The sequence below is a fragment of the Hylobates moloch genome, unplaced genomic scaffold (assembly GCF_009828535.3).
Source record: "Hylobates moloch isolate HMO894 unplaced genomic scaffold, HMol_V3 SCAFFOLD_1, whole genome shotgun sequence".
Taxonomy (NCBI): Eukaryota; Metazoa; Chordata; class Mammalia; order Primates; family Hylobatidae; genus Hylobates; species Hylobates moloch.
In genome coordinates this window covers 209,813,894-209,834,101 of record NW_026652276.1, presented here as the reverse complement: position 1 = coordinate 209,834,101, position 20,208 = coordinate 209,813,894, and the positions used below count along the sequence as shown (strand labels likewise).

The 20,208-nt window shown below is 39.7% G+C and overlaps 1 protein-coding gene across 3 annotated transcripts in view; it reads left to right on the top strand.

Moving 5' to 3' along the window:
• The window catches only part of TNPO3 (transportin 3), a 104,094-nt gene that overhangs the window by 72,503 nt on the left and 11,383 nt on the right, over positions 1-20,208 (top strand). For all 3 annotated transcript variants that reach the window (XM_032761681.2, XM_032761683.2, XM_058426582.1), the window contains 9 exons: positions 1,065-1,156; positions 2,996-3,072; positions 5,571-5,631; positions 6,483-6,623; positions 9,659-9,775; positions 10,628-10,722; positions 12,987-13,143; positions 15,259-15,426; positions 18,182-18,294. In XM_032761681.2, the coding sequence (XP_032617572.1) occupies positions 1,065-1,156; positions 2,996-3,072; positions 5,571-5,631; positions 6,483-6,623; positions 9,659-9,775; positions 10,628-10,722; positions 12,987-13,143; positions 15,259-15,426; positions 18,182-18,294 (1,021 nt within the window). The remainder of the gene's footprint in view (positions 1-1,064; positions 1,157-2,995; positions 3,073-5,570; positions 5,632-6,482; positions 6,624-9,658; positions 9,776-10,627; positions 10,723-12,986; positions 13,144-15,258; positions 15,427-18,181; positions 18,295-20,208) is intronic.

Below are 20,208 nucleotides of genomic sequence, written 5' to 3'. Positions count from 1 at the left end.
CCACACCTGGCTGAAAACTTTTTAATATAACATACTTTTCTATAGGAATTAATTAAAAGGAAAATCATGCTGAAATTAGGCTTTTCCCTCCTAGTTTTAAAGAAAAGTCTAACTCATCTATGGCTTATAGATGGCCAAGAAGATTCACTCTGTTTTTTTATTCAAATTTGAAGGTTTAGGGATAAATTACTGTTCTGTTGAATGAAACTTCAGGAAATGAAAACATTTATATTCAAGGTGGTTTTTTTTGACCTAGAAGGGACCTAGGCTAATATGTAATCCTTTGGATTTGGGGAAGGTGTTTCAGCAGTTGGTGGGTATAGAATGGGGATTGCAGCAAGAGGGAGGCTGAGTAGGAAGGGTCTGGACCTTCTGTCTCCACTTGAACCTAACTGCCTCTTTTGGTTTTTCTTTTTAACCTATTTTATTGGAGTTCTAACTCAAGATTCGTTTAGGAGGGAAAAAGAAGGGGGTAGGAGGCTTTTGTAACTATTTTTTTTTTAAAAATGAAAGAAAGGCAAATTTAACTGTTACTTTGCTGTTCAAATCACTTATTTCATAAAGAAACTGAAGCCCAAAGAAAATGTCTCTCATAACCTCACAGAGAGTGTTATGGTGTAAGAGTGAAATCTCTAATTTCAGCCCATTCTTCTAAAAGCATTATGTCAGAATTTCTCTTGTGATAAGAATTGCCGGAAGTATTTATCAAAAATAAAGACTCTCTTTGACCCGCTAAATCAGAATCTCAGGGAAGTCTGAGAAACATTACACTATGGTATACATTTTAAAATATCTTTGCCATTGGCTTTGTGAAGGAGATTTTAAAAGTCTTTGACAAATATTAACTTCAGTTGTAAGTGTTAATCAGTCTTAGCCTTCTGAGCCAAATAAAGAAAAAACAACTGTAAATAACAAAGTGTTGTCATTTTAAAAAACAATGCTGATCTTTTTAAAAGAATGGAACCAAACCAGTTTGCTTTTTCTGGTCACTCATACGATGTAGACCAGTTGAGTTACCTCAATTCAGCGTTTATTTTTCACTTGTATCTTCTTTTGTTTTTCAGGGACAGCACTTGTCCTAGCCCGATTACCTTTGGATAAGATTACTGAATGTCTTAGTGAACTATGTTCTGTTCAGGTTATGGCATTGAAAAAGGTAAGTCCAATTAAGGAAGGTGTGAAACAAATATAAGATGTTTACATGTTAAAAATGAAAAGATGAAATTACTTATTTACAGATCTTTTATCTACCTAGAAAATCCAAGAAAATGCACTAAGAATTTATTAAAATTAATAATGCAAAGTAGCTGCATACAAGAAATAAGTATTTCAGAATTAATAGATTCTCGTTATATCAGTGTTAACACAAAAACCAAATTTCATAAAATGTTTTAAAGAGGTTTGTCCTGAGCCAGTATGAGTGACCACAGCCCAGGGAAACCCAGTCTCGAGGAGTTCTGAGAAAGCGTGCTTGAGGTGGTGGGATTATGGTTTGGTTATATACACTTCAGGGATGTAGGAGTTACAGGCAAATACATAAATCAAAATATGGAAGGTATACATTGGTTTAGTCTAAAAAGATGGGATGTCTTGAAGTGTGGGGGCTTACAAGTCGTAAGTGAATTCAGAGATTCTTTAATCTGCAGTTGGTTAAAGGAGCAAAAAGCTTGGAGCTCGCAGAAAGGAATGTTTAAGTTAAGGGTGCTATGTCAGAGTCAGACATAACTCTGACAGTTTAGTAAGATTGATGGGCTATAGATGTGACTTAACTCTTGCCTTGTGTGGCCTCAGATCTTGTTTATAATTTGGTAAAGGAGTCTTTGATCAGCTGGGTATCATGGCTCATGCCAGTAATCCCAGCGTTTTGGAAGCTTAGGCAGGTGGATCATTTGAGGTCAGGAGTTAAAGTCTGACCAACATGGTGAAACCCTGGTCTCTACTAAAAATACAAAAAATTAGCCAGATGTGGTGACTGACGCACACTTGTAATCTCAGCTACTCGGGAGGCTGAGGTAGGAGAATCACTTGAACCTGGGAGGCAGAAGTTGCAGTGAACCGAAATCGCGCCATCCTGGGTGGCAGAGCAAGACTCCACCTCAAAAAAAAAAAAAAAAGGTCTTTGATCAGTCGTATGATCTCCATTTAACATTAATGCTGGCCACTTGCACCTAAACACCAAAAGATAGGGAGCATAACAAAACATATCTGACCTCTCTTCCCATCATGGCTGAGAGCTCCGTTTTTAAGGTTTCTCTGGGGTCCCCATGGCAACAGGAGGGGCCTGTTCAGTTGGTGGGAGACTTAGGATTTTATTTTTAGTTTACATTGGTAATCATCAGTTAGAAAATGTAATGGGAAAAGAATTCATTCAAGTTAGCAATCAACGCCAGAACCTACCATGTTTCCTTAAAGGATATTTTAAAGATGTCAACTCTTCTCCAGTTATATTTATAGTGCAATAACTTTAGACATACCAATGGGATTTTTAGAACTTGATAAAATAATTCTGTAGTTCATCTCTGATGATTTACTAATGGGATTATCTAAGAAATTTTTAGGAAAGAAGAGTAAGAGACAATTTGCTTAAAATATATTACAAAGCTATAATAATTTTAAAGCTTTATAATATAAAGCTAAATATATAATCTTTTACATATTGTGTAACATAACATATATAATCTATATTATGTAATATATAATAATAATAATTAAAGTAAATAGGAAAAAATCAAATGATACTGTTTTCTACTCCTCAGTAATCAGTAAAATGTAGCAATATGTAGTCTTGGCCAGGATGCAATAAGATGGAGGAAAATAATTTGACAATATAAATTAAAATTTGCACCATTTGAGTAACTTTTAGGACTTTATATACTTTTAGGACTTTATATAAGGAAATAAGCAGAGATTGAGACAAAGGTTGATGTATGTTGCAGTGTTGACTGTAGATTTGTACATGTGACAATTGGGTGTTAATGTCCTTTTGTCTCTTCAGCTGTTGTCTCAAGAGCCCAGCAATGGCATATCCTCAGATCCCACAGTGTTCTTAGATCGCCTTGCAGTGATATTTAGGTAAGAAAGGAGACTCTGGATGCCTTACTTGGGTTAAAGGCTCAAATGAAACCATTGTGTATTGAAGTAAGCAAGTATTTTTTCCTCATACTTCCAAATATCTCCCTGTGTTTGGAGACTAATTAAGCCAGCTGTTACCTGAAGTTCTGGGGCAAAGGCAAATTCTAAGAATTCATTCCTGGTAGGTCTTTCTATTAAAATACTCTTTAAAAAGTGGAAGGCCAGGCGCGATGGCTCACACCTGTAATCCCAGCACTTGGGAGGCCAAAGCAGACAGATTGCTTGAGCCCAGGAGTTTGAGACCAGCCTAGGCAACGTGGCAAAACCCTGTCTCTACCAAAAATATAAAAAATTAGCTGGGTATGGTCACATGGGCCTGTGGTCCCAGCTATTTGGGAGGCTGAGGTGGGAGGATCACTTGAGCATGGGAAGCAGAGGTTGCAGTGAGCTAAGATCACGCCACTGCACTCTAGCCTGGGTGACAGAGTGAGAACCCCATCTCAAAAAAAAAAAAAAAAAAAAGACTCTTTAAAAATGGAATTCTTTTGGTCTCCAGTTCTGTGGAGACCAAAAGACCAAACTTTCACATATATCATCATTCCACATGCATCAGAATCACCTGGCCTTATCAAAACACAGATTGCTAGGTCCCATCCCTTCAGTGTCTGATTCATTGGATCTTGGGTAGGACCTGAAAATTTGCATTTCTGATAATTCCCAGGTGATGTTGATGATTCTGCTTGCTAATCCAGAGACTATACTTTCAGAACCATCGCTGTATATAGTGTATGGGTACAAAAATATAATGAAGTTTCTTCAGTGATCAGGTGAAATTAATGCATCTTTGAAGTGAAGAGGAGGAGCCTAATGATTAAAAAGGCATTTGAGTGACAGTTTTCAAAGAGTGATTCTTACTGAGTAACATAATTTATAATTTGTGGGACCCATGTATAACTGGAATGTTACAGTAATCATTGTGTAGAAGCCTATGTGGGATAAATATTTAAAAAGGTAATGTGTTACTAGTTATTGTCAACAGAGATCTTTCTCTGAGTTGGTGCAATGTTTTCCTTTTATAATTAGGAGAGCCCTATTAACAATGCCATTCTGAGAACCTATTTTTTTTTTTTTTTTGAGACGGAGTCTTGCTCTGTCTCCCAGGCTAGAGTGCAGTGGCGCAATCTCAGCTCACTGCAAGCTCTGCCTCCTGGGTTCACGCCATTCTCCTGCCTCAGCCTCTCCGAGTAGCTGGGACTACAGGCGCCCGCCACCACGCCCGGCTAATTTTTTTTTGTATTTTTAGTAGAGACGGGGTTTCACCGTGGTCTCGATCTCCTGACCTCGTGATCCGCCCGCCTCGGCCTCCCAAAGTGCTGGGATTACAAGCGTGAGCCACCGCGCCCGGCCTCTGAGAACCTATTAACAGTAACCCTTATTTCACAGTAAATGAAAGAAAATCTGAAATAGATGTAAATACTTGAATTAAAGTTAAATTTAAATTTAAATTTAAATTAAAGTTAAATTTATCAAGTTGCTATTGAGCTTTTTAAAACTAAAGAGTAGCTTTCCTTTAAAGTAGTTTGTAGTTAATTATGTGTGTGTGTTTTTTTTTTCCTGCTTTTCTTCAAATTAGTGGGCTCTTGAACTAGACAGAGGAGTTGTATTTGGCTGATTGTGGAAAGTACATTGGATTCAGACTAGAACTACAACATCTTTGGACTACAGTTCCTATAGCTTTTAGTCTTTTAATGCAAGGAATGAAGCAATACTTGGTTTCTAGTAGTGGATTTAGACAACCTGTGTATGTTTTTTTGTTAATTTGGAAGAAACTACATATTCAGGTTTGGTTTGGTTGTTGTTGTTGTTGTTTTTGTTTGTTTGTTTTTGAGATGGAGTTTTACTTCATCCACTTGTTGCCCAGGCCGGAGTACAATGGTGTGATCTCGGTTCACTGCAACCACTGCCTCCCACGTTCAAGCGATTCTCCTGCCTCAGCCTCCCAAGTAGCTGGGATTATAGGCATGTGCCACCACCAGCCTCCCAAGTATCTGGGATTACAGGCATGCACCACCACGCCTGGCTAATTTTTGTATTTTTAGTAGAGACAGGGTTTCACCATGCTGGTCTTGAACTCCTGGACTCAGGTGATCCACCCGCCTCGGCCTCCCAGAGTGCTGGGATTATAGGCGTGAGCTACTACACCCAGCCCATATTTGGGTTTATAAAGGGAAAAATGGAAAAGATAGCCATAGTGCCTCACAGCCCATCTACCCAAAGTTGGGTTGAATTTGCATGTTCTATTGGAAGTGACTTAAAGGTGGCCAAAAAATGATAGGATGATTTAAAGTATGTGCTTATAAAGGTGATGTAAGTAAATGACTTTATCATCTGGTTTTATTTGGTGAAAATGATATTGAGTAAGCAAGCAGGGATCAGGGCTCTGGGTCCTCAGTGAAACTGGTCTTTGTTCACTATTTTGGGCTGTTGTCTTTTCCCAGGCATACCAATCCCATTGTGGAAAATGGACAGACTCATCCGTGTCAGAAAGTCATACAGGAAGTAAGTGCTAATGGATGCTTGTGGAATCAAGGCTTTCTTCTTTTTTCCTTACAGGGCTTTGGGTAACTCGCCTGAGAGGATACTGTCTTCCAAGTTCATAGGGAGATTCAGTTTGTTGATGTGGTTTCAATGAAATGAGGGACAGAGCCATCCAAATGTCTTTTATTTTAGATTTGATAACAAAACAGGCTGTAAGGGAATGCATTGAAAGGCCAGAGAAGTGGTAGAAAGAGATTCACTGTGTGACTCCTGGAGTTAACTAGGAGGCCTGATCAATACCAGCAGAATATTTTTGACAAAGCTAGTGACTTCATTTTCCTCAGTGATGACTTACTTCCCCTCTACTTTTTTCACTGAAGGTTATGTGAGGATCAAAAGTCATGTTTTAAGAATTGCTTTTCAGACTTCAGAGGACAAATTACATCAACACTAAATACTCTTTAAGTGTCCAATGGTCTCAAATGATGCCATTTCCTTAACTCTAGTCCTTTTGTTCAAATTCTTCCACCTTCCAGGAACTATCTTTAAACATCTCTTCCTGTATAGCTCGTACCAGATTCTTTTCATAGCCTTTCGGGAAGTCTGAAGTTTAGGAAATTGTGTATCTCTGTCTTTTAGCAAAGTTAGACATGCTCTTCCAGTTCTAAAGAGGCACTGTTTTCTCTTGTTAAGTGGTAGGGTTTTGTAGTGGGTAGTCTATTGAACCTGAGCATGCTGGCCATGTGTCTTCCCTATACAGAAAGTTTTGTCCCAGTTATTTAAAAGCTAAATGAGGTGTTACCAACTTAGCAGTTTTTCAGGTCCTAGTTGTTGATTATTTTCTTTCTTGTGCCCTTTTACTTTTGACCCAGATATGGCCAGTTTTATCCGAGACTCTAAATAAGCACCGAGCTGATAATCGGATTGTAGAGCGTTGTTGCAGGTGCCTGCGCTTTGCCGTTCGCTGTGTAGGCAAAGGATCTGCAGCACTGCTGCAGCCACTAGTCACACAGGTAAAGTTATCTGTTGGCGGGGGGACGTGTTCCATGTACAGAATTTGAAATAGGCAGGGTGCGGTGGCTCACGTCTGTAATCCCAGCACTTTGGGAGGCCTATGCAGGTGGACCACCTGAGGTCAGGAGTTCAAGACCAGCCTGGCCAACATGGTAAAACCCTGTCTCTACTAAAAATACAAAAATTAGCCAGGCATGGTGGCAGGCACCTGTAATCCTAGCTACTCGGGAGGCTGAGGCAGGAGAATCGCTTGAACCCAGGAGCCGCACTGCACTCCAGCCTGGGTGATAGAGCAAGACTCCATCTCAAAAAAAGAATTTGAAATAGGAGCCTTAAGAACAAAAACTTTGCTGATGAAATGAAACACTTTTGTATTTATTAACAAACTAAAAAAACACTTGAAAGAGATTAGTGACTGTGATAGGTACAGTGTCTATAAGGGAAACAGCCTAAAATCACTTCTGTATAGTAGCTATAGCAGTATTCTAAGTAGCAACACAGTCCAGTGTGAAATTCTGTGAAGCGAATGACTTGGGCTCAGTACTGACATACTAATGATAAGCATTTTTATATTGAGATCCTTGGGAAAAAAATGTAGCAAGTCAAACTTTGCTGTTTCTTGGCCCAAAGGGATTTTCTTTGATCTTGGCCACAGTTAGTTGTCCACAGAAGTCTCTTGTCAAAAAATAAATTTTACTCTTTTAGTCATTAAGATTGATATGTAATTATGATGGTATGACTCACTAAATGATGTTCTCTAAAATCATATTCTCATCTAGAACTGTATGAGATGCCTATGCTTAAGTCACTAAGTAATTGTGTTGATGTTAACCTTAGAGCAGGGCCAGGATGCCAGTGCCCAGGGCACAAGATTTAGGGACACAAGGCAAAGTGCCAATCCGGCATTTGCAGGACTCTGAGGTGCTTTCTGAAATTTTGTACCCATGCTGTGAGGAAAACAATCACAGAGCTCCAGGCTAGAGTCATACCCCACCCAACCTGAAGTGACCATGCTCCACCTAGGGAGAGCACCTAGGGTGCAGATTTTAAGGAGGTCCTGGCCTTAAGAATGAGTTCCCCCTGGCCAGGCGCGGTGGCTCACGCCTGTAATCCCAGCACTTTGGGAGGCTGAGGTTGGTGGATCACGAGGTCAGGAGTTCAAGAATAGCCTGGCCAAGATGATGAAACCCCATCTCTACTAAAAATGCAAAAAATTAGCCGGGCGCGGTGGCAGGCGCCTGTAGTCCCAGCTACTCAGGAGGCTGAGGAAGGAGAATCATTTGAACCCGAAGGGTGGAGGTTGCAGTGAGCCGAGATTGTGCCACTGCCCTCCAGCCTGGGTGACAGAGTGAAACTCCGTCTCAAAAAAAAAAAAAAGAATGAGTTATCCCTTAAATTCTGCATCATAGGTGCCCTCAACCACAGGCACAGGCATGCTGGTGCAGTGTTGGTACTTGGATAACCTTGCCTCTCTAAATTGTAGATTTGATTAAAGGTTGTACAGGTAAATATTTCAACAGAATTTTAATTTTTAGTGATTTCTCTACTTTCACTATATGCTGAGCACAATAATGTATGTTTGCATTTAGGCGATTGCCACCTCTGGTCAAGTGTCCCCTTGAGTGCAATACATTCTGGATCTACTACAACTTGATAGAATGCCCCTTTGCTATTGGAGGATACCATCATGACTTTGATACTGTTTTTTAATTCCTGCCAGTTAAGTATATGACCAACCCAATAGAGTAGGTAGCACTATTATATAGGAAGTGTGTTCTAGAGTCAGTACATGTGACAAAAATGAAAATTATCCTTAAAAAATCCCTTAACTCAGGAGCCAGCAATCTATGGTCAGTGGCCTTGCCACCTATTTTTGTTTTTGTGGTTTTTTTTAAATGTTTTACTGAGCTATAGCCATAATTCATTTAAGTATTATCTATTGGTCATTTTTGTGCTACACTGGCAAACTTGAGTGGGCAGAAGACTGAATGGCGGACAAGATCTATACTTTTTACAAAGTAGCCCTTTGAGAAAAAGGCAACCCTTGACTTAATCATTCCTTAGTAGAGCATATAATTTTGAGTTTACAACACGGAATGGATTCATAGCTCCCATCTCATGCTCATCCCATGGCATATGACAATAGAAGAATTAAGTTACTGTATCCTTTCAGTCCCAAGTTTATAGAGTTGAATTTATGTAATAAGATCAATACATATGTACTGTGGTGGCATTTTAAATAGGCGAGTGTACAATTGTTTCTTAATTCTGGGAGGATAGTGGAGTAAAAATTCTAAACAAATCATTTAAGCGCATATTGTGGCCGGGCATGGTGGTGCACACCTATAGTCCCAGCTGCTCGGGAGGCTGAGGTGGGAGGATCCCTTGAGCCTGGTAGGTTGAGGCCACAGTGAGCCAAGATCTCACCACTGCACTCCAGCCTGGACAACAGAGCGAAACCCAGTCTCTTAAAAAATAATAATAATAATGTGCATATTGTATTAAAATTTTTGTTGAAATCCAAATATCTTCATAGAAAACACTATTTTTTACTTAAAAGATAAAATAGGTTTAGGAGCAACTCAAAATTTAAACAGTGCTTTCACTGTCTTCTCCAGGATGAAGGTGTTTGATACTGTTTTCCCAACTATGGCTATATATCCTATTTAAAAAATATGACTTATCTACAGTGCAAATGAGAGCAACTTTTACGTACTGGATGAAATATTCTGTGCTGGGGTTTTGCAAATAGTCCATGAGCTCCCTGATAGCTTCCAGCTTTAAGTATTAGACAACTCTTATACAGCATTGTCTTGGGAAGATGAAAGTTCAAAGAGTTGGAAGAATAGAGAACCTGAAAATCATTTGAGATATTGAGCCCTATGTTTCACAAAATAGTGCTAACAAGCTTTATACTATGTTGCCTTAAAGAGAAGAAGCCAATCTATCTCTGAATTTCTTCCTGGAGACAGCTTCATAAGTCGGTACTTTTTGAAGGACAAAGCATTGAACTAATTGTTTTTTCCCTCAACAGATGGTGAATGTGTACCACGTACATCAGCATTCCTGCTTCCTGTACCTTGGCAGTATCCTCGTGGATGAATATGGCATGGAAGAAGGCTGTCGGCAGGGACTACTAGACATGCTCCAGGTATCTTTTCCATGAGTAGTGTAGACGCATCAGGCCTAGAGGGTCTGAAGGCCTAGCAGCGTATTCTTTACCATGTCTTTAATTGTGTTGCTTGTTTATGTTTTCCCCCAGGCATGTTGATTTCCTAATAACAGGGAGGTGGAAGCTTCCCAGTTGTTCACAGAACAGGCCTGTTTGAGAGAATGAGAGACTGACCACATGAGTGTAATGATTATTACATGTTACTGCCTGGTTTATGCTCTTCCAGAGATAGGGTGTTTGGAGGGGGGAGGAGGTGAGAAAAATGAATCTCTAAGCTCAAGCATTATTGTATTTTTAACTTCTTGCCTGGAACAGCCAACTGACTAGTTTACTTAGCAGCAGGGAGGGTTTTAGAGTTAATAATAGCATTCGAAACAGATCCTCAGATACTGCTTTTCCTTCCCTTCCAGCCACAGAGGGGAATATTGAGTTGAAGAATGTTGTTTCTTTTCCCAAGATGTCTTTTCACTTAAAATTGATATTTCATAATTATTATAAAAACTTCCACTCCCTTAGTGGACTATACCTAAATAGAATCTTTGCTTTCAGAAATTTCTAAAACTTTGAGATGACGTCTGTTGAGTTTTATCAGCTAAAATCTGTTTCCTCAACCCTTTCTTAAATGTGAATTTCATAGGTGAAAACTGTTTATGTCAACTGGGAAGGATTTATGTCTTTCTTTTCCTGATCAGATTCTCATTACAATCTTTTTCTTTTCCCAGCTGTGCTTTTCTTCTTTGTTCCTTTTGTACTTATTGTAATATTTGGCAAGTCTGAATGCTGTGGCATTTCTGAAAAAGAATTTCTTTTAAAATCACTGTTCTGTTTTAGGCACTGTGCATCCCCACCTTTCAGCTCCTAGAACAGCAGAATGGTCTCCAGAATCACCCTGACACTGTAGATGACCTGTTCCGGCTAGCCACCAGGTAAATCCTTCTGAAGAGCCCATTTCTTAATTGCTCATCCTGTCACTGCTCAGTCTTGCCATCTGACCCTTGGTTGTTTTATTCTTGTAAAATGAAGTCACTGGAGTAAGTAGATTGATGATTCATAACCCAAAGGTAAATTGCAAGCTGATATATCCCCAGCAATGACCCAGAGTATTGCGGGAAGCAAGGGATAAAGGAGCTGAGTTCCTGCCAGGAAGGAGGGCACACACACAAGACAATGCAGTGTGCCTGGCAAAACACTTGACTAGATAGATCATCTCTACAGTCCTCTGTAGGTTTTAACTGTTCATGCTGTTGCAATTTCATGTTTCACCTCAACTTTCTCTTTGAGGAAGCTTAGCATCCTTCAGATATAATCAGTTTCGGAATAAAGAATGTTTGGGATTTTAAGATGCCTTAGCAGTTATCTCATACTGTATTTCTCAGCTCTACTCACAGCCTACTTTATCAGTAGCACTGATAATATGATTGCCAAACTTCTGCTTGAATTCCTTAGTCCCTAACTAAGGAATTTGAACCAAAACTGTTACCATATCAGCATTTAAAAAAAAAAAGAAAAATCATTATTTTCAAAACAACAAAAGCCCAACTGTTATATCATTTACAAATGCAAAGTAATATTGACTTGATTGTTTCATCTTAGGATTGATTTTTTTTCTTTTTTCTTTTTTGAGATGGAGTCTCTCTCTGTTGCCCAGGCTGGAGTGCAATGGCATGATCTCGGCTCACTGCAACCTCTGCCTCCGGGGTTCAAGTGATTCTCCTGCCTCAGCCTCCCAAGTAGTTGGGATTACAGATGCCCACCACCATGCCCAGCTAATTTTTGTATTGACGGGGTTTTGCCATGTTGGTCAGGCTGGTCTCAAACTCCTGACCTCAGGTGATCCGCCCACCTTGGCCTCCCAAAGTGCTGGGATTACAGGCATGAGCCACCGTACCTGGCAGGACTGAATATTGAACACTTTTTTTTTGTTAGTTTTTGTATAGGTTAGAAAAACCTTTTTTTTCTTTTTCTTTTTTTGTTTTTAGTTGATAGAATTGTTGGATGGGCTGTCACCCTCTGTTTTCTTTCTTTTTTTTTTTTTTTTGAGATGGAGTCTCGCTCTGTTGCCCAGGCTGGAGTGCAGTGGCGTGATCTCGGCTCACTGCAAGCTGTGCCTCCTGGGTTCACGCCATTCTCCTGCCTCAGCCTCCCAAGTAGCTGGGACTACAGGCACCCGCCACCACACTCAGCTAATTTTTTGTATTTTTAGTAGAGACGGGGTTTCACCGTGTTAGCCAGGATGGTCTCGATCTCCTGACCTCGTGATCCGCCCTCCTCGGCCTCCCAAAGTGCTGGGATTACAGGCCTGAGCCACCACGCCCGGCCCACCCTCTGTTTTGTTAGGGTATGTATTCCTTGGAAAACTAGTCCCTAAAAATGTTCTTTGTACAAATGATGAAACAAGTTTGGAATATACTGTATCTTTTTCTGAAGAGATTCTCCCTGTATATTAAAGGAACTTAGAAATCTGATAGTAGTTTAAAGCAAAAAATAAACAAGCAAAACTACTTTCAAAATCCAGCAGCGTTTCCCAAGCTTACTTGAACACACAACCTTTTCTTTGAGGGATTCCTGTTGACATCCTGGGAACTGGAATTCTGTGAACTTTAGTTTGGGAAATGCTGTTCTAGCATCTTTAGGACTTTTTAACCTAGGAGAGTTTCTACTTGTAAGTCCTTTTGACTGGTCTTTCTTGATTTATAAAATCTTAGTTGGAAATAGGGTGTGGTGACACGTCTTTTAATATACTAATCTAAGATATGGTCCTTTTTTTTTTTAACAGCAACTTTAGGTTCACTGCAAATTTGAGTGAAAAGTTTCTCCCATATACCCCTCCCTCCTAACACAGACAGCCTTCCCCTCTATTAGCATCCCCCACCAGGGTAGTACAAACAGTGACCATATATTAACACGTCCTTATCACCCAAAGTCCATAGTTTATATTAGGCTTCACTCTCAGTGTACATTCTGTGGGTCTTGACAAATGTGTAATGATGTGTATCCACTGTTATAGTATCATACAGAATACTTTCACTGCCAAAAAAAATCCTCTATGTTCTGTCTATTCATCCCTTCTTCCCTGAAGCCCCCACCAACCACTGATCTTTTTTACTGTCTTCATAGTTTTGCCCTTTTACCCTAGCTGCTTTTATAGCCTAATCTTGTCATTTATACCTAGTCTCACTTTCCACACCAGGTTTATTCAGCGTAGCCCTGTCACCTTGCTGCGGAGCCAAGTAGTCATCCCTATCTTACAGTGGGCCATTGCCTCTACTACCCTGGACCACCGGGATGCCAATTGTAGTGTCATGAGGTTTCTACGAGACCTCATTCATACAGGGGTAGCCAATGATGTAAGTATAAAAATGATACCATTTCTACTTAACAGCTTTTATCTCCTATCTCTTTGTCATTCCTTAGGAGAAAACCAGCATCCCAGTATTTCCTTATTTGATCTGTATTGGTAGACATATATCATAGTGGATCATTCACTAGCCAAAATATCAACTAAGACACTTGTGCTGGGTGCTTTAGGCTGTATAAAGCAGTCTAAAACTGTTCATGCTCTCAAATCATTTGGTGTCTAGTTGAAGAGAGAAACAGGTTTAAAGAGTTAAGTAACAAGATGCCAGTATTTGGTGTTTCTCATTTGTTTTTGAAACAGGGTCTTGCTCTGTCGCCTAGGCTGTAGTACAGTGATGTGAATCTCAAAGGATCCTCAGCCTACTGAGTAGCCAGGACTATAGGCATTCAACACCATGCCTGGCTAGTTTTTATATTTTTTGTAGAGATGGCGTTTCACCATATTGCCCAGGTTGGTCTTGAACTCCTAGCCTCAAGTGATCCTCCCACCTTGGCCTCCAGTATTTGATTGTCAGATGAGTGATAAAAGTCATGATTGGTATGAGATCAGACGAGGGAAAGCTCTAGACCAAAAAGAGTTGGAATAACTTTATGGAAGGGGAGGGATTTAAATGGAGCCATGAAATAGAGGTAGAATTTTGATGGATTAGAGAGGCAGATAGTCATACTGCCTCTAAACCAAGATCGAGCAAGTCAGAATAGTACTAAGTTTGTTAGTGGACAACTAAGCAGTGGGAGTAGTAAAGTGCTTCACAGGAATTTCGAAGGTAGGTTTGATTAGATGTGGAGTAAAATTGTAGACAGGGGAGAGCAGTGAAGAAGTATGTATTTACTTATGCATTCTATTCAGGCTATTCATTTAAGAAGTTTGGCAGTAAAAGAGGGAAGAAAATAACTAGAAGGGAAAGGCAATTTAAAAAATATTTTTCTCAGGGTATTAGAAATATATGTGTATTTAAAGACCACAAGAAGGGCCAGGCGCAGTGGCTCACGCCTGTAATCCCAGCAGTTTGGGAGGCCAAGGTGGGCAGATCACTTGAGGTCAGGAGTTCAAGACCAGCCTAGCCAACATGGTGAAACCCTGTCTCTACTAAAAGTACAAAAACTAGCCAAGCGTGGTAGTGGATGCCTGTAATCCCAGCTACTAGGGAGGCTGAGGCAGGAGAATTGCTTGAACCCAGGGGATGGAGGTTTCAGTTAGCCGAGATCAGGCCACTGCACTCCAGCCTGGGTGACACAGCAAGACTCTGTCTCAAAAAAAAAAAAAAAAAAAATTAAAGACCGCAAGAAGAAAAAAAGAGTTTTTTTTTTTTTTTGATAGAAAAAATTAGATCTCTGATAGACGTCTTCAATTCTTATTTCAGTTGGTTTTGTTTTGTTTTATTGTGACATGGGGTTCTGGCTGTGTTACCCAGACTGTAGTGGCCATTCACAGGTGAGATCCCACTATAGATAAGAATGGAATTTTGGAATTTTGACCCACTCTGTTTCTGACTTGGGCTGTTCACCGCTCCCTCCTTAGGCAACCCAAGAGTCGTTCCTCGCTCCCAGGAGGTCACCACATTGATGCTGAATTTAGCACAGGCACCCAGTTGGTATAGCATGCTCTAGCCCAGAACACCTGGGTTCAAGCTGTTCCCCTACCTGAGCCTTTGGAGTGGCTGGGACTATGGTGTGTGCTGCCGTGCCAGGCTGACTTGGTTTTTAAAAAAGGAAATAGGAACACAAGTTATTTTTCACATTAAAAAAAAATTAATACCATCACATAGAAGATGAAGAGAAAAAAAATTTAAAAATTGCTAACTTTAATTCTTAACCGTGTTTTCTGCCTTCAAATCATGAAAAATCTAAGCATTAATCTCTGTTGAAACCCATGTTCATTCCTTGGATGCTAATAAACTCCTTCATTTTCTTTCTAAAGACAAAAAACTTCTGGACTTTGTGAATCCAGCTGTTATTTTACACACACCTGTATACACACACACACACCCGCACACACACATACACTTTCCTATTAAAGAGAAATTACTAAAGGGGAAAGAGTGCTTGGTCTTTGGGAAGTTGAGACTAGAATTTATCTGATGTTCCTGCTTTCCCACATACAGCATGAAGAAGACTTTGAATTACGGAAAGAACTGATTGGACAGGTGATGAACCAGCTTGGACAGCAGCTTGTCAGCCAGCTGCTGCACACCTGCTGCTTTTGCCTCCCCCCCTATACCCTACCAGATGTGGCTGAAGTGCTCTGGGAGATCATGCAGGTTGACAGACCGGTAAGATTGTTTTCATGAGGAATTTATCTCATAGTCCCTAAACCTAATAGGCTTTGGTTCCTTAAGGCCAACCCTAATTTTGAAACTAGCCCTGTTTTCTGTCCATGGAACCAAATTTAGGCATATTGCCAAATTAGATTGGTAGATGAAGAGGCCCGTAAAGATCAGTAATTTATTATTGAGTTCTTTAAAGCATGTTTCTGTGTCACTGTCATAGGGGGTATATTACCAGAAGTAAGTATCAAGCATTGAATTCAGTCGTGTGGCTGTCCAATGTGAAATTTGTTCACTTGTGAGAGATGCCCAAATGTCAGTTATATTAGTTACGTATTACTCAAGAAGTATTTAATCCTTTCAGACTTATTCTATAGCACTGTATTATTTCTTGGTGATACATCTAGCCAGAACATTTGGAAGCACATAATTGTCAAAGTAACCCACAATGTACAGTCGGATATATTTCCCCTTTGGATTTCTTTGAACCAGATCCTTTATCACCCACCTAAGGATGGAGTTGTTTTTTTAAAGCTATCTAATAATGCCCAAGTAATTTCAGTACTGGGCCACATGACCATAACTCAGGTTATGTGCACTGTATGGAAGTTGAATAGAATGGTAAAGTATAATATAACCTGAAATTATTTTTAAAATGGAATTTATAATTTTTAATATTACTGTAAAAGCAGTTCAGGAAAGTACTCATTGGGACCTAGTTAAAGTGAGCTGTCTTACAGAACCACAGAATATAAAATTGAGAATAATAATATATAATAGATAGTACCTATTCCTTGCTGGTTCAATACACATGTTCCATTTCAACCTGATAGAGTAGCATATTTGTTTTTCTAAAGAAAAGTACTTTTTGAGCCTCCAGGAATCAGCAAATTTAATTCAAAAGTCCTTGACCTGAGGGAAAAAGTCTTCATACTCTGCTTAAACTTTTTTACAAATACATTTGGTTCCCAAGTAACAGAAAACTTATGTAAATCTAACTTTATAAAAACATTCTTGATTGTAAGCATATTGTTAAGTGCTAACAACAACAACAAAAGATGAGAACAAGAAGTTTGGACAGGAATGGAAACCAGGTAGCCATGTACTCTAAGGAGTGTACTATATATCAGCCGGGCACAGTGGCTCACGCCTGTCTTCCCAATACTTTGGGAGACCAAGGTAGGAGGATCACTTGACGCCAGGAGTTTGAGACTCCACCAGCTTGGGCAACATAGACCCCATCCCTACAAAAAAAAAAAAAAAAAAAAAAAAAAAATTTTCTTTTTAATTAGCTGGGTGTGGTGGCATACATCTATAGTCCCAGCTACTCAGGAGGGTAGGATTGCTTACGCCCAGGAGTTCCAGCCTGCAGTGAGCTATGATCATGCCGCTGCACTCCAGTCTGAGCTGCATAGCAAGACCCTGTCTCAAAAAAAAAAAAAAAAAAAAAAAAAGTTTGCTATATAACAACTATTATGTGTTTTTTAAAATTAAGGAGCTGTTATGTATCCATGATTAAGAAATGCTTAGTACTTCCTGAGCATTTATAATACTTCTGCTCTGGCCTATTATGGTCATAAATGAATATGATGGGAAAATATATAATGTAAAAAAAATTAGGTATAAAAGAGTAATTTTACAGCCCAAAACTATGACTGAAGTATACATTCCACTTAAGAAAGGGATGAAGAAATATTAACGCTGACCCAAAGGACAACAATTAAACTGAAAATAAGAACCCAGAGGAAGTCTGTAGAATTTTTATTTTAGAAAGGAAGGAAGTAAAGGGAGTAGAGACAATTTTTGTGCATAGGAAAGGCATAAAGAGAATGCTCAGATATACTTATATAAAAGATATATAAGTAAATTAAACAGCAACAAGAGCAAGGTTTTTTAACACAAAGAGCAGGCAGATATCACAAAGGAACTGAATGGACAGGACTTATTCTGAGAGAGATGGCCTTAAAATCCTTAAGATTCTGGACTCCTATGTCTCATACTTTCTGACATGGTGGCTTAGTATACTTTTTGCCCCTGCTCTTTCAGGTATCTGAACCTTTACTATGGATCACTTTTGATCTTTAAGCTCAAGAGCTTTTGGAAATCTGTTTAATTTTAAAAATATACTGGTCAAGTGCTTATACCTGTAGTCCCAGCACTTTGGGAGGATCTCTTGAGCCCAGGAGTTTGAGACCAGTCTGGGCAACATAGACTCCTCATCTCTTAAAAAAAATTGTTTTTAATTAGCCAGGCATGTTGATGGACTTCTGTAGTCTGAGATACCTGGGAAGCTGGCGTGGGAGGATCACTTGAGCCTGGAAGGTCAAAGCTGCAGTGCACTGCACGCCAGCCTGGGCAACAGAGTGAGACCCTATCTCAAAAAAGAGAGAGCGAGCGAGTGTGTGTGTGTGTGTTCGTGTTCGCATGCGTGCGTATGTATGTATGTCATATATGTTATGACAGGAACAAAACAATAGCCTCATCCAGAAGAAACTTCACTTCTAAGGTGTAGAAGGTCCTTTTCTGAAATGATGCCCGCTGCCCCTTTGAAGGGAAGTCTAGGCATGCATATGCAGACTGCATCAACCCAGAGGGTTTGAAGGGCTAATGAGAGCACTTTTGTTGATTCCTTTACTTGCTCCCAAGTGTAGGGAAGTAAATGCTACTAAGGAAAATTTGTGGGGTTTTGTTAGTATCTATAGGGTCTCAGGTGAGTAAGCCATGCTTCCTTTTAAAACTCTTACCCCTTTTTCCTATACAGACTTTTTGTCGATGGTTAGAAAATTCCTTAAAAGGTTTGCCAAAGGAAACAACCGTGGGAGCCGTCACAGTGACACACAAGCAACTTACAGACTTTCACAAGCAAGTCACTAGGTGAGTGATACTGGGGGTTCTTAAGGAGGTGTGGGGTGTGGGAAGAAACATATCTTTATTTCTTATGCACCCTTGGAAATGGACAATTTATAGTCTGTTTAAACTTGAATTGCACAAATTGGCATTGGAAGCCATTCTGGTGGGAAAACATCACCATGCTGTGTATGTATGTACATATATTTAACATATGTGCTAACTGGTATAAGATTTTTTAGCGGTAAGTGGAGGTACTGTTTCTCCCAAAGGAAAATGCACTGAGCAGCTCACTCCCCGTCAGGAGATCTGTCTATATTTTTCTAAGTCCTTCTGAGTTTTCATCCACATTTGGGGGTCAAGAATGTAGGTACCTGAGTAAGGCAAAGCATTGGTTATAAAACATTAGAAAGTGATGTAGACGACAGTGAATTGGAGAATGTTCACCGTACCTAAAGATAGTCAAATTCTAATTTCAAAGAAGTTGTGTAGTCCAAACAGAACATCTGCCTGGGATACATTAGACCCATGAGGCACTTACAATCTCTGGATTACAGACTAAAATGTAAAGTGTGTGTGTTTTTTTTACTGTGAACATATAAATATTTTTAATGCAGTTACATAGTCTTCCTAATTATTGCTTTATAGCCATAAAGGTGTTTCTTGATTTCCTTATAATGCCTCTATTAGTAGACGTTTAGATCATTTTTCAGTTTTTTCATATTACAGATAATGTCAAAAATAGAGCCTTTTCCTTCTTCTGAATATTTTCCTTTAAGACGGAGTCTCGCTCTGTCACCCAAGCTGGAGTGCAGTGGCGCAATCTCGGCTCACTGCAAGCTCCGCCTCCCAGGTTCACGCCATTCTCCTGCCTCAGCCTCCCGAGTAGCTGGGACTACAGGCGCCCGCCACCACACCTGGCTAATTTTTTGTATGTTTAGTAGAGACGGGGTTTCACTGTGATCTTGATCTCCTGACCTCGTGATCCGCCCGCCTCGGCCTCCCAAAGTGCTGGGATTATAAGCGTGAGCCACCGCGCCCAGCCAAGACTTATGGTCTTAATGGTAATGACAGCAACTTAAGTTGGATTTTTTTTTTTTTTTTTTTTTTTTTGAGATGGTGTCTCACTGTGTCGCCCAGGCTGGAGTGCAATGGCACGATCTGGGCTCACTGAAAGCTCCGCCTCCCGGGTTCACGCCATTCTCCTGCCTCAGCCTCCCAAGTAGCTGGGACTACAGACGCCCGCCACCACGCCTGGCTAATTTTTTTGTATTTTTTTAGTAGAGATGGGGTTTCACTGTGTTAGCCAGGATGGTCTCGATCTCCTGACCTCGTGATCCACCCACCTCGGCCTCCCAAAGTTCTGGGATTACAGGCATGAGCCACCGCGCCTGGTCTTAAGTTGGATTTTATAACTACGTGTTCCCTTGCCCTGATACTCTTTTTATATCTAGAGTCTTTAGAGTTTTGTCTAAATTTTAGGCAATGACTTATAATCATACAGTGTGGAACGATATGGGTCAAAGAAGGAATGTTAGAGCAAGGTTAGTAGTAGTGAAAAAACTGGAAATATTCTAATTGCCCATCAATAGAGAAAAGTTAAATAATTAACAGCGTGCTTATACTAGTAAATAGTCCCAAAGATGAACAAGGAAGAAGAAATATGTGATAATACGGAAAAATATGCGAGATAAATTGTAAAGGTTAAAATAATAGTATTACATAACCTAACTTGAGCTTTTAAAATAATTTAAAAATATTTTAATTGTTATAAAAATACACATAACATGAAATTTACAGTATTAACCATTTTTGTAAATGCATAGTTCAGTAGGGTTAAGTATATATTCATGTTGTTGCACAACCAATCTCAAGAACTTTTTCATCTTGTAAAACTGAAACTATACCCATTAAGCAACAATTCTCCATTCTCCCTTCTCC